The 15,388-nt window shown below is 40.1% G+C and overlaps 1 protein-coding gene across 6 annotated transcripts in view; it reads right to left on the minus strand.

Annotated features, from left to right (window-relative positions):
- The window catches only part of ccny (cyclin Y), a 41,033-nt gene that overhangs the window by 4,547 nt on the left and 21,098 nt on the right, over positions 1 to 15,388 (minus strand). For 2 of the 6 annotated variants that reach the window (XM_044339511.1, XM_044339516.1), the window contains exons 2-10: positions 14,133 to 14,219; positions 10,480 to 10,500; positions 9,046 to 9,080; positions 8,018 to 8,118; positions 7,866 to 7,901; positions 7,595 to 7,652; positions 7,105 to 7,224; positions 3,186 to 3,352; positions 903 to 1,065 (exon numbers count right to left, since the gene is read on the minus strand). In XM_044339511.1, coding sequence (XP_044195446.1) covers positions 903 to 1,065; positions 3,186 to 3,352; positions 7,105 to 7,224; positions 7,595 to 7,652; positions 7,866 to 7,901; positions 8,018 to 8,118; positions 9,046 to 9,080; positions 10,480 to 10,500; positions 14,133 to 14,219 — 788 coding nt within the window. The remainder of the gene's footprint in view (positions 1 to 902; positions 1,066 to 3,185; positions 3,353 to 7,104; positions 7,225 to 7,594; positions 7,653 to 7,865; positions 7,902 to 8,017; positions 8,119 to 9,045; positions 9,081 to 10,479; positions 10,501 to 14,132; positions 14,220 to 15,388) is intronic. The other 4 variants (XM_044339515.1, XM_044339517.1, XM_044339513.1 and 1 more) reach the window with 3 other exon arrangements.

Consider the following 15,388-nt stretch of genomic DNA (forward strand, 5'->3'; position numbering starts at 1 on the left):
ATCTAAAATCATCAAAATTATTTTTAAAAAATTCCATTCCATTACTACCATTACTCTAGTAACACACTTACTGGGCAAATAATTACACTTTTTTCACAGCAGACATTTTGACTTGTCAGCAAAAGAAAAGCACAGGTCTCCTGTGTATCCATGTGACAACAAAGTGCTGTCTTAGCATACCAAACAAAGAGCACTGTTGGTATACTAAACCGGTTGGAGCTACTGTGACTCTATGTAACAAACAGCAACACATTAACCAATGACCTCATCTTATTCTTTCAAATGTCATTTACAAAATGTTTGACCACCTCTGTTCCTTGCTCTGACAACACTTCATTCAAGTCTGTTTGGCAAAACTGAAATAAACTAGAAGAGAAAAAGTGCAAAAAAAAAAAGCACAGGTAGAATTAATAACATTACCAATGGTTCTGTTCCATATGCAAATAGTATGCTGTAAAATATCTATTATTGACAAACACTTGTCAACACACTACAATTTTGATATAGTCTTTTGGAGGGAGAGAAAAATGGTCAATGATGCATCATCGCTGCTGCTGAGATTTGCTTCAAATGAACCGGAGTAAGGCATAAGGACGAGGGGAGAGACAGATGATGAGGCAGTGAAGCTAATTACACAGCAACACGGCCTTACATCCTGTCCTTCACCCCGCAGAGGATGTGTTTTGTGTGCATGTGTGTTAAGCTGAGGCACTTCAAAATACTAATTACCCACTTGGACTTGGTTCATTGTACTGCATTTCACATACAGCCCACGATAAATTGGGTTCAGATTTGATAAATTAACTAGGACACGTTGTGAGATTTATTTTTCAATCATTTTTTTTATATGTCTTGAGCTCCAAAATCAAACTCTGTCTCCAGTATTTCTGTGTACTGCTCACCTCTAGTTTCTGGGCCTTGTCCCTGCTGAGGGGTTCCAGGGGGAAGCTGAGGTTGTTTGCCTCAGCCAGGGAGCGCAGGTCAAAGTAGTACTTGGCGTAGACACTGGACGGCACGTTGATGTTGAACTGCAGCAGCTCCAGAAACTGACGCTCCAGCTCATTCCTTTATCAGAAAGACAGTATATGTGAGTTGAGAGAAGAGCCTTTTGACAAACTAAAAAACCTGATGTAGCTGAGATTGAAATAAAGTTACTTAGACCATTAAAATTCCATTTCTGTCTGCAAAGAAATCCTGTATGAATGCAGAGAAATGACAGTAATACTAGTCAGACCACATGAGAGCATCCTGGCAAATCCATCACCTCACACCGACAGTGGGTGTTATTATGTACAGTACCAATACACATACACTAAGTAAATCCCCAATGCACCCACCAAACATAAGCCTTCCCTCATACTGAAAGGGAGTGATATCTAAGTAAGCTCTGCAGCTCTGAGCTTTATGTGTAAGAAAATATTAATCCCACACCCTGAAAATGCTATTGTCATGAGTCGCCTCATGCTCAACAGCTCTGTGATCCCTTATTCAGTGTGATGACAGATGCCTTCATTTGTTTCTCTTCAGTCATGACCATTTCATTTTGCATTGTTACCTGCATAAGAAGCACTATCCATCTCCTCTTCCTAGCCTTTGTTCACCACCCACGCACATTTACAGGCACGCAGCAACACACCAGCTAAATTTAGACTTCACTGTAGCCCAACTCTGCCTCATGCTTGCTGCTGTTTTTTTATCTCGCCATGGCACTCACCCAGCTATTCTCATCAACTTCTTTTTGTAATTTTACAGTCGAGCCAATGTGGATCTACAGTCATCTGTGTCTACTCGGGTGGGAAGGGGGAATACGGCAGACTAGGCTTCCGAGCAGGGATTTAAAATTGATCTTCCAAAGAAATCTGCGGTCAAATACTGAGTCACTGTCCGGTAAATTGCCATATGGGAGCATAGCAGAGCCACATGCTGGGCTCCTCTCACTGGAAAGAGTCCTAAACAGGTGGACCACAGTCATGGCTGTGTGAATTCTGAGCCCAAGGACAGGAGTATACAGGCACTGGTGCAGAAAGAGTGTGAAGGCATCAGGGGTGAGAGGTCGTAGCAGTAGCAACACGTCTGCAGCATCGTGTTTCTTCCTTAGAATAATCCAGCCCAAATTCCTGATGATTTGAGACGGATGTGGAATATAGGACAGCGTGGTGAGTCCTCGAGCTCAAGATGCTTCCCCAACATAAGCCCAACATAAGCACTGTGATCAAGGAGGTCTAGACCTCCATGTATGTGCCTCTCAACACCTCTTGAACTCAGGATAACCCCTCAAACACAGGTTATTCTCAGCAAATAAGGACTCTGATTGTTAGTCACTAAATGTGGGTTAAGGCAAGTGTAGTAGCAACAAGGAAAGATTAATAAAAATGGCTTGGACACAGAGATTGATGTGACAAGAACAGATCCTATCTTGTGTATGTGATACCCAAAATACATTCAACAGCAGCCAGAGAAACAGGCTAAGAAAATATGCTGCATGTGCTCCCATGCTAATTTTTATTTAAGTCGTTGTATGGTATATTCTGTCAAGTGATTCTGCACCTCCCACACAAGGACGCCAGTTTCCTTTTGAGAGAAGCTGTGTGGTGGAAGCAGTCCAGACTGTTTTCACAATCATAAGAGCACTGCTTTTACAGAAGGAAAAGAAGTCAGCTGATTGGTGTTGCCAGCTCTTCCACACAGCAGTGATAATGTATAATGCACCTCTTTTGTCACTAAACTCTACCAGATATTTTCTGAGACCGTTATAGCTTTTAGATCTTTGGCATAATTCTTGGCTATGAACTCAGCATAAACTTAAACTACCAAGCTATAACGTGTATCAAGTGTATCATAAAAAACAACATATCATGCAATCTAACTGAAATCTGGCCATTAAAGCTACATGCTACTTATTGTAAATATTTCAATGCAGTCCTGCTGCATGACAGAGTGCACCTCCTGTCATCTTCAACAAAGACACATAAAAATCAATAACAAATGTCATGCTTAATAATTATTGTTATGCAGGAGGAAATGTAGCTTCAGGAACAATATATGCTATAAATGCCAACTGTGTCAATAACCATTTGCACCAGCTGCTAACACCTAGCATTACTGACCTCAATCTAGTCCAGTCTTCCTTGACTACCTTCATATCAATAAAGTGCAGTATTTTGGATGTGTTTGCAGCAACTCACATGTCCTCCACAGTGATATCCTTGAGAATTTGGCAGTAGTCGACGTTCCAGACCGCCTGGTCGTCCCAGACCTTGGATGCCAGGAGGATGGCTCCCAACACGATACGCTTCCAGTTGGCGGGGCAAATGTCGATCTCAGCATAGGTCAGGAGCCTCTCCAAATACACCTTGGATAAAGAAATGTATAACACGTAAATACCTCAGAAAATGTGTCTGTTTTCCACTTCTTTGAACATACAAAATGATGCATAAATAACTGTCTTTTCCTTCCATCTCATGAACACAGTATAATAACATCAATAGAACAAGATCTTGAAATTAAATGATAGACAACCAAACTAGGTCAGGACTTCATTTTAATACATTAAAATGTTCTACACACGGGTTCAGATGGCATTATCATTAACATTTGGCCTACCACCTTTTAATCTCTGACACCACCATGCTGGTACCAACATGTGTTTTTCTCCAGTCATGTCATATATCAGAATACACAATCCAGTAAATGACGCATATTAAAAAATCATATCAATTTTTAAAAACAAATCTCCATGTGTCATCCATTTCCTATGTAATTAGCATTTCCTCACATTTTTTCCTGTGTTTAGTCACCCTCTGCTCTCCCTGCCTTCATTCATTTGCAGAGTTATTGTGTTGTTTTACTGTTTTGCAGTCTCCTGCCTACTCCTCCTCCAGGTAAAAACCACAATAACAAGATGTCAGATGCCAATGAAATCCAACTTCCCTGGAGCTCGCTCATAAAATATCCATGTCGATAGAACCCTTCTGTCTCTCTGCCTCTCTCAGCATTTCCATTTCTCTGTCTCTCAGTAGCCAAAATTCCCACAGTCTACAGATTACAAAGCACACTGAGCCCGCAGGCACCTGCTCCTCACATGTCGGAATATTTGTACTGATGCTTTTTATCCATTGATCATCATTTTGTTAGAATCTAAGAGAGAGTGTATTCTATTAGATTTTATAGTCGTTGTCAAGCTCTAAAGCTGTAGTGATTTGCTGCGCGAAGACAACTAAATGTCTAGCTTGCTAGTGGCAGTGATACCTCACAGTTTTCCCATAAAAGCTCAAATATCTCACAGTACATGCTCCCAAATAATCAAATTCATTTTTCTCTTCTGCAGTAATCTGTTGTTTTCTCGTCTGTAGACACAAACATACTATATGTAATCTATGTAGGTTTTTTCCCCCTTTTTTGTAGTTCTGTATTTTTTATTTCAGTGTCAGTTTAGTTTTAGGTTTCTAAGAGTTTCTTAGAGTTAATTTGTTTTAACATTTTCAAAAGTTTTTCAAAAAGTCTGTGATTTTTCCCTTGGGACTACATTTTTTATTTTCCACAAGTGAAATGAACTGCAGGCTCAACAGCAGTCTGAATTCAGACCAGTTAGAGTAGCCTAAGGATTTGAAGTCTGTCATCTCAGATGACAAGTTTGACAAATAAATCTGGTTTGCAGAGATGCTGTACTTTTTTCCATCAGGGGAATGTACTGCACATCCCACTTTTTATAATTCTGCCTGACTCTGCACAGTGGCAGAACTGTCAGAATTGAGTGACATAAAAAAAACCTTAAGAGAATCCTAGAACAGTTTTGGAAAGTGGACGGTCATCCGCTACATAATCATTAGCATCTAATTATTACATGGTAATGGTAGCTTGTGGTTTGGACAAAGAGAGAGTCAAAGAGAAGAGAGTGAAATATTCTTTCATCCTGTTTTGCAACCTGGTTTGACTTGCCCACTAGCACAGCTCAGGTGGCTAATTGGACAAGTCATGCTGGGTTGGGCTTTGTGCCTGCGGGCAATGTTAACCTATCTCTGTTGTGGCCCTAAGCCTGCCAACAGACACCACATATACACTGATCTGGCAGCAGGCAGCAAACACTGAAGAAAGCCCGCATGAAATGAGAGCCACCACATGCTGAGTGTTATGAATGCAACAGCACAGAGAGAAAACTATACAAACAAGCACAACAAAGGATCCTGAGGTTGTGTGGTGGGCAAACAGTAGCCCTGTGCATCAGATGAAACCCAAATGATTTAATGTTATGATTCTCAGGCCATTGCCACAGATGAGGTTTGGGACTAGACAGAGCAACGGGTCTCCATGGAGATCAGAAACATTAAATAACATACCATCTTTCATATGTACACTACTTTCATGCTTTTATGTTCATGTTTTTTCTATATGTAGTATTCCTCATTTCAACAACCAACCACTGAGAATCATTTTCTGACCTACCTTCTGCTTCTACCTTCTTCTTCTCCTGCTGAGACCATTGAGAATAAGACTGATCCAGTAATAATAGTGTACAGTATAGTAACCCTATCTAATCTTATATAAATATTCATCTACTCTCTACTACCAGTGCATGACTATCCAGTTAGAGCAGATGGAGGGCAAAATGCAGCAGTCCCTTTTTAAACACACAGGTCTAAAATGGAACATCTATAATTATCTTAATATAGGTAAATGTTTCTAAACTCATTTAAACTAATAGTTAGTGTGTGACATGCCGATGAATGACCTCTGCCCCCCTGAAAATGGCTCTAGTAATACTAGTTTGACCTGAGGAGCTGTAGCTTCACCTGTTCCAATGTTCCTGTGTGTGTGTCATGTTCTTAGTGCCTTCTGCTGGAATGTCTGAGCAACGATTCACAAAAGTAGACATGTTGACTTTCTTGCTCTTTGATTTCCGAAATGTTTCCTCATCCTCAAAAGAGACATTCTCTTTTCTATCATATGATGTAATGACTGAGAAGGGAAGAAAGCCGCCCAGCTTCAATCTCCAGTCCCCTGTCTAAAGTTAGCTGTGTCAGCTAAGCTAAGCCCATAACCACCAGCCAACAGCCCGATTCAATTACTGATGGCATGCCAAACTTTACTCTGGAGGACAGGAAGAGGCAGGCCATGTGCCAGGTGGTGTGTGTGTGTGCGTGTGTGTGGGTGATTCTGTAACATTTTAGCTCAAGAACACCTGTACATGGATAAAGACACAGACACTCTCATAAACACAGTATGTCAATGTATTCACTTTCCTCTCAATGTCTGGACACACCCACCCATATATATGCAGTTCACATATATGTGCATCTGTCAGGAAATGGAGCAACCCAATACTAGGCCACCAGTCCAGCCATATTAACCCTGCACTTCCCAGTCTCCAGAGACACACATGTCAGCCAGAGCAACAAAGTGTTGAAAGAGATGTTTCAGGGCAGATGAGTGGGAGGGAGAGACTGCTTTTTTTCCCAACTGAACATGGCTGATTAAAATTAGGAAACTACTGCGTATATATAAGAAGTAAAATAGAACAAGTAAATTTAAGAGTGTAGTACAGTAGTTATTCTAAACTAAATTGCTATATTTTATTTAAATCATCCCACAAATATACTTTAAGTGTATAATTTGATAAAAACATATATAACATTTGTTCTATTTACAATATTTCAGACAAAACACATAAAACTGTTAGTACAATAAAAATAAAAAGTCAGGGGAGGATAGAAGGAGAAAGAAATGAGTTGTAAGAGCAGTGCAGGATGTCAGTAAGTCTTAAATCTACTGTACAAAAAGTGCCATGATATCCTTGCTACAGGCACAGACATACTTCACACCAAAGTAATCCTGACAGGAAATTGCACAGTTCAAACTGATCTTGTCGCAATTCTTGAGTTACTTTCCAATTTTCTTGAGAATTAGTTCATTTCAACTTTTTTGGGAAAAATTCTCCAGAGGGATCAACTGAGCATTTCATATGATTCCAGAGAAAAATTGTGTTCCAAAAATAAATGAGAGAAAAGGCAACAAGAAGGTGGCAGCACATGACACAAGAGAATAAGGAAGCAACACTCCCTCCTAGTGTCAGCACTAAAACACACACATACACACACACACACTCACCAATGTAACAATGGCACACTCAGCAGTGAGCTGCGCAGCGCTGAACAGCGTCCTGACAAAGCGATAGATCTGCTTCTGCTCAGGATCATGTTTGTCATAATCAGGAGGAACCTCAGACTTCTGCGGTAAATAGAAGATAACAACAAAACATCGTTAGCCAAAATGGAAATACGAGCTTTCACAATAGTTCTTATGAATCAGTCTTATTTTTGAATGGAGTGATTGCAACATTTGGATATGAAGCAGTGAGCATTAGGTACTGTGGTAAATTTTTGTACTGAAAATGTGCAATTGTTAAGTGGAAGAATTGAAGTGAAAACACATCTGAATGCTCCAGATGGCTCGTGAGATTACCAGACAGATTTCCCCACCGTTTGATCCATGCAGGCTTATTTGCTGTTCATCAGCGTGTGTGATTTGCCGTGCTGATGAATCCTGACAGCTCTACAGCTTTCGTGTAATGGAAATGTATCTTCGGTTAAGGCCTTACCGAGAGCGGGTGCAGCTTCTCATCGAAAATGTCTAACAACATTCTTCCGTCGACCTCTCTGGAATGACAAACAGACAGAACGTTAGTCTACATTGTAAATTTAAAAAATGTAATATATGACTATTAATAACTTGATCTTCTAAGATATTCCCTGTTCAGTAAGCCATATATGGGCCCCTATCTGAATCTTTGAGCCCTGCATGGGCTTTGTCTGCTGATTTAATGCAGGACTGTGGAAACTGACAGAAATGGATGAAACTATTTATCGTACCTGTTCTTTATGTGGTAGTATATTGCGAGGGCTACACTGTTGAGACAAAAAAGGACATAAAAGAGAATTACAAACTACAGTAAAACCTCTCGTCGCTGTGAGATTAAATATTAAATAATAAGTCATTTTAAATGAGACACTTATGAAGTTACCATTTGATGGTGTATTTGAGGTTGGGCTGACTGACAGTGCTGTCATCAAGGAATATAGTGGAGCATGAGCTGTACTTTCGTCTCACTGGGCCGGGATGATGCTGGAGTTGACACACAAACAGAAAAACAAACACACACACATGCACGTCAATCTCTATTTCTGTCATACTTGGACCAGCCAAAAGGCCTCTAACAGCTATGGAAAGTAGGGCACCTGTAAGCCCACAAACTAATTCTGTCTGTCCTCTATCAGTGCCTGACATGCTTGCATGTGGGAATGGCAGTTATGGTGGAGCGCATCTTTAGACAACCCCCAAACTTCCATGTAGTGAAAAACACTTTATTTTCATTGACTCATTTTGCCCTAAATCTGTTCCTTCTATTAAACCAGTGCTTTAACATGTCAAGAGCGTTTAATTCATATTCATTATAAAGAGTCACAGAAGCTTTGTTTTCTCCCTTACAGTACTTCTTTTATCATTTAGATACATAATTTGTTCATTCAAAAGTGTTGATGAGATGGTTCTTTCCTCAAGGAATTGGACAAATGCGATGGCAATATTCAAAATCAACATCAATGTTTATTCTAAAAATTGCACCAAATTCCTGCACTTGGGACTGAGGGAGTGGTGGACAAAGATGATCTGCACCATGATGTGATGAAACTGATGCTACTACAATCTCACTACATCTAAATAATGACATCTAACTCACACACACGATGAGTAAGACCATTAATGGACTTTGAGGTTTGAAAGAGAGAGGCTCAATGATAAAAAAGTGTTGGATTACTTTTAAGGACTTTACCTTGTTCTCCGAAATGTGTGTGAACTTGCAAAAAATATAACACAGTAAAATTACCATTTGCACACTCACGATAGTCACAAATGTATTACGCTACCAAATGACATGTTAAATCTGTTGACAGTTACATAATAAATTTTACTTTCATGGTCTTTAGCCTTTGCATGAGGTATTAAGACCCACTGCTGCCCCTTTGATGTGTCAGTGTCTTTTATGTTACTCACATGGTTGATGTAAAGGCTCTTCCTTTTTTCTCGAACTGAAAAGGAAGATGGAGAGACAGGTGTCAGTGCTGCCAGGCAACACACACTTGAGGCTCAGTATCAGTGCAATACCAAACCCTGACAGACAGGGAGCAGCATTTATCCAGGGTTCATAAGTTCCCTTTCATTATAGATTTTGAGCAAATATTGGGAGAACAGCTTTTTCCCCCTAATTATTCTGCACTGCATTACACAAAGCAAAGCATTTTCAGCAAATAGCATTTTTAATGGAGTAAAGAACTTTTCAAAGCCTGTAAGTGGCTTTTCCCTCCTCCTGTTCAATTGAAAAATGTGTCTTATGTGTGGGAATGACTATGTGCTAATTAATTCATCCATTTATCAATTTGGCCTACATGAGTCCAAATTAAATCAGTATAGTGACTGTTTAATTTAAGTGGAGACTGTCATTTGAGCTAGTCTGGTTCCTTTTTTTTTCTGGTCATACAAATCTGGTTATTTGCAATGCTAATTCTGCTTAATGGATGTAATGATTTGTTAGTTTTATACGGTGGAGCTCGCTTCACAGAGTGCCATGTTGTGTCAGGCTAAATATGGCACAACACACAAGCGCAGCTGTGTGTCAGCGCTCATGCGACGGTGTTTGTTTGTGTATCCATATGTGTCTGTGTGTGTGTGTGTGTGTGTGTATGTTCGCTCTGATGTAGGAGAACACACAACGGGGGAAAGGATCGCTGGCAAAGCAAACTGGAGCAGATGCAGAGCACACAGCATCACACACACACACACGCACACACACACGCACACACACACACACACACGCACACACACACACAGTGACGTAGTGAGCTGTCTGCCACCTCTCAACCTAGTGCTGTCTGTCTCTCACCTCTCTGACACACACACACACACACACACAAACACACACACTCTCTAATGGACACGTTTTTTCCAATGAGCAGTCGTGACTGTGCGCTGCTTTCTAGCAAAAAGCAGCAGTCTCTTACGTCATAATTAGGGCTGGATATTTTAGTGAAAAAAAATAACAAAATCACAATCCTGAATGGATTTTTAAAAATATTACTGATAACATCTATCTAAACATCTGTCTAAACAATGTGCTGTGATGCTCCTGTCAAATCACAATCATTCACACCTCCTCAATAGAAAAGATTTCTCAAGTACTGCTGATGAGGAAAATAAAAGGTTGGCGTATCATTTTAGTAACCAAATACAGTTTTTTGGTCAACACTATGTAGTAATTGTACATCTCATAGACCAACATGAGCATAAGCACAAACACAAATGCACTGATATCAGCAGCGAAGGCACATCACCTGCGAACAGAAGACAATATATATCAAGTACAAGCATACAGTACAGCTTGAGACAACATAATGCTTCCTGCCTGCTGACACCGGACATATTCATGCTTACCTCTCCTGTTGGCCACAGCAACTGAAAAAACACAAAGTCCAAGTTGTCTATATGCTTGTTTTTGACATACATAGATATGCACATTGGGCTTTGGTTCAAGTTTGGAGAGGAAAAAATTGCCCATTGTGCAGAGTATATAAATGAAATGTTAGGTGGTTCTTAAAGGACATAATCATTTAGCAAACATGTTGGCTGCAGATGTAGCTATTTGTTGTAACAGATACATAATAGTTATGTGGGGGGGGGGGTTATTAAATCAACTACAATTTGGAATATCAAGAACTAAAGAACACAGACAAAAATAAATAAAAAAAACAATTCTCTTAAAGGTTCTATGTTTAAGAATTGTGAAGTAATTTATATGTATTAATTGTTCTTTATTGTCAATGAGTGAACAAGTTGTTACATAATGTAAAAAATGAGACCTTCTCTGACTTTCTCAGTTGTCTGTGCCAGCCTGTGGACTGATTTCTTTGTGAAGGACTCAGGCTGGATTTTCCATGAAAATTCAAAGGATGTGACGTTCTTTCACGCCCCCGACTGCCTTGCCTCTCTCCCACTAACATCAACAAACAACCTGCATAACGACACTACAACACAGCAAAAACGGGGGAGCTGACTGACTGGGAGGTGGGAGATGCTTTGCTGAAACACGGTGCAAAACACAACGTTAGAGATCTTATGTTATGAGAAGTGTAAGCGAGGAAAATGACATCACCTGCAATAGTCTTGTGCTGCTGAGCGAGCATGTGAGTGAGCATAAGCGACAGGATGTTGACTGCAGCTCACTTAACAGCCACCTCTGTCTCTAATGAGAAGAAATTTCTGATTCTTACAAAGAGAACCTTTAACACCAGTCTACATATTAACTAAGTAAACAAAATTACCTTTATTTACCTCAACTGCAGGATTGGAAGCAGGCTTATGTTACTATATTAGAGGACTTTATTTCCATTTGAAAATTTGATATATTTGCTCATATTTTAGTACGAAGCCTCCTTGTTTTCTGATCTGCTTCTGTTGGCTGTGTTAAATTTTTGTTACTGCATTACCAGTAATTATGGTAATCCACACAAGAGACCTCCACCTGCTAACTCCTGGTTAGCCTTCCGCAACTTGAATGGGGATAAAATAATCTAATTGTATGGCTCTTCTAGACTTTCCAGATGTTATCGGAATGGATCAAATTCTGATAATGAAATGAGTCATTTTGCAAGGGATTGTGTGAGTTTTGCTAAATCTCTCTACTAAAGGAAGGAATCTCTGTATGTATGTATGTATGTCCTTTGTGTATCTCTTGAGCTGTTCATCCAATTGACTCCACACTTGATGAGTGCATGGCTGGGGACCCAAGGGAGTGTAGTGTCAAATTTGGTGCAATTTGGAAATGTGATATGTTCAATATTAATAAACTTTGAATAAACAAGCAATTAGCAAGCCGCTCCACTCTATGCAGGTGCAGGGCGGAGCTTCGGAGCTCTGCCAACTGACTCAAGCATGTCAGGGATAGACCAGAGACGAGGTGTGACACACGTCAGAGAAAAGAGCTCTAAAAAGAGAAAAGTAGACAGCGAAAACAGAGCTTTTAATCAAGAATGGACACTCTGACCCCGTGTCTAGACAGAAAGTGTAGCGTGAGCTGCACGTTTAGCAGATCAGCAGCACGTGAACGGTTGTGTCTTCACAGGAGGCATTCAAGTACATGGTTTAGCGTATGTCACCTGCATTTTGGAAGCGCTCACAGCCCAATACACAATGACTGGAGTTATGTGTGTAAAATAAAGGAAATACTTCCACAGGCAGTTCAAAACCAGTTTGTCTCATATGCTCCAAGACTGTGAAGCACCACAACAGACAAAGCACAAATCTTTGGAGGAAACACCCACTCAAATCCGAACTCAAGGCACAGAAAATAGGAAACAGGAACAATGAAGAGCCAAATTTGATCGATCCACTTTATTTTAGGATGCACATTATTTTACGTGTTTGATTGAATGTTAAATTCTTTCATGTTGTTCGTGTAGCCTTTATACTTACATCAACTGTACCTATTAATTTTTCTATGTGTTGAAGTGGCAGCCGGAGGCCAAGCAATCTGCCTGTTCCGAACAGGCACGTTTTGAATGGGCTCTGCACTAGTTAGTAACGTAATGAGAGCTCAATGGGGTGGCTGTGGTGGCAGTTGGTTTGGGGGGGGGGGACGATGGAAGATGGAACCACCTCTTGATTGTGGACGTTTGTATCGCGTGTTCTGAGTTTCAGAACCATTACACCCCTACTCAGTAGTAGTAATGTTTTCAGCTTTAGCATCAGACTTGTCTGGTCTGTATAATATGCTGAGAAAATAGGCCAGCAAGCATTCACACACGAGCTTGATAAGGAGCATCAGTACCTAATATCAGATCAATACATCAGCCTTCAGGCTACAATCTCTTCAGCTGAACCGGCTTTTCTTCAGTGTGTGCAAATGGAACAATATTAAGCCTCTTATCATCACAGTAAAGAGATTATGTCTAAACTGAAAATTAATCTCAAAAACAACTTCATCACATTTCAGTTGATTAAAATATGATATTACTGCCACTCTGGGAGGTGCCGACTACTACAGGATCAGTCTCGCTGCCTGACAGCAGATACAGAAAAATGATCAAAACACCCCCATGTGAAAAAAATGTCAAAAAATCTGATGAGGGCTGGTAGTATGAAGTTTTCACTGGAGTCTGCAGCGCCTTTATGGTGGATGATACGTATAGGTCAAATGTATTTTTGTGTAGTTCCACATCTGAAATCCCTGCATCCATGAAACAGCTTGCTTTCCCACAAACTAGGCCGCACATGTCATCACTTGACTTGCACGAGTTTGAAAGATAAAGATACTTAGAAATTATTTTACACAGGCTGCTTTATCGCTTGATGCACAATCTACCACATATGGCAAAGCTGCTCTTTGAATGTCCTCTGTCAACAAGGGGTCACATTTTAGAGGATCAATGGCAAATATTACAATGTGTGCAACTAGCACACATGGTGGTAAATATCATGTTTAGTAGTTTCAGGGCCAAAAGAGATAGAGAATTTTTGTGAAAATGGACTGAGTTCCCTGATATAAAGTGGCAAGAAAACTTTAAAATATCAAGATCTTTGATGGAACTGTCTGAACTGTGTGTGTCCAAAGTGTTCCCAGAATGTCAGTCCACATTGCTAGTGGGTTGGAAGCTTTGCAGAATACCAAACTGTAACCAAGTAGTTTGACATCTGAGTTTGCTTACTTATTATGTAATAGACTGGTGCTGGTTGCATGCCATTTCATCAAGGTATTAACAATGTATAAGGCATGCATAATTGCACAGTGCTTTAAATTTGTACAGAACATTCTTCTACAGACTTCAGATGGAATGCATATACTGGCCCTGGAGCCATCAGATATAAGCTATAAGAATTTTATCAGCTGAATAAGAATAGAATATAATATAAGAACAGAGAAATATAAGAATTTTGCAATATGACCAGTATGATGATTATGATCTGGTATTCACGATGATTCACCAGATCATAATCATCGTACTGGTCATATTGCAAAAGTCCTTTTGCAAGCCAAGGAGTATGACATTTCAAAGATTCATATGTTTAAGAGAAATACAAGGTGCTCGTACAGCTATGCTCACCGTCCGTCTGTGACTTGCTGAGGAAGATGGTGCTGGCCCGAGGATGATCCGAGGGATTGTACTCCATGGGCAGATCTGAAAATAGAGGACAGAAAATTTAAGTCTCACAAGCAGTTCATTACGTTTTAGCTCAAATGGATTTCCATGTCATTTGAAAAACCAGGACAACCAGGATACACCTCTAGTACAAAATCAATTTCACTGTGAGTCTGCATACTGATTGTTTAGTAGCTGAACAAGTTTATGATCTTCCTAATGTTTTTTCAGCAGCAGCAGATGAGCAGAGCTCTGGTATAATAAGCAATGAACATCAAGCGATGACGTTTTACCAGAATAACTACAGCACATGGCAGAATGAAATTCATTTGAGGTTAAAGTGTGGGACTGGCTTTAGGGGTTAACCACCTCTCTTGTAATGGACTTAGCTGAATGGAAAAACAATCTGTCAGCAGACAGTAAAGCTGCACCAGCGCTGTGTAAACAGCAGTTTGTAAATCGATGCGCTAAGCAAACACAGCAGAAAGGTATAGATTTGTTTTAGATCATTGTCTGCACACACACATACCACCTAGGATCAACCACCAGCTTAGACAGTAACTGACAGAAACTGCAATAAATCACAAGCAAAAGATCTTAACATTCAATAGCTGATGAACTTGACAGCCTTTTTGCGCAATTTCTGTCTTCCGAGTCTAACACTGGGTGCTGCAGGTACGGCTATCTGCCACAAGGTGTTCTCTCTGACAAGAGTTCATTCACACTACATGCACAATTATCAGGCAAGTGAGTATTCTGACCTTATCATTATTTCTATTCACATTTCCCAACTCAGAACCATATAAACTTGAATGCTTATTGGATTTAATCATTTTCAGGTTGTGTAATGAGGGAAGGTGTGGCCTCAAGTGATTAACACCTTATATTAACACTGAAAAGTCAAAAATTGTAAAATGCCTTTCAGACAGATGCAACACTCTTGAAATAGCTAAACTACTGAGGTGTGACAACCGGACTATCAAACATCGCAAAAAAACGCATGGAGAAGAAAAGGTGCAAATTAACTGCAAAAGAGTTGAGAAGAATTAAAGATGGAGCTACCTGGAGCCAATTATACTCCAGTGCTACCATATTACAGAACCTGTCTGGAGTGTCCAGAAGTAAAAGGTGTCAAGTGCTCAGAGACATGGCCATGGTAAAGAAGGCTGAGACACGACCACCACTGAATAAGATTCACAAGTCGAAAT

Source organism: Thunnus albacares, chromosome 21 (assembly GCF_914725855.1).
Source record: "Thunnus albacares chromosome 21, fThuAlb1.1, whole genome shotgun sequence".
Classification (NCBI taxonomy): Eukaryota; Metazoa; Chordata; class Actinopteri; order Scombriformes; family Scombridae; genus Thunnus; species Thunnus albacares.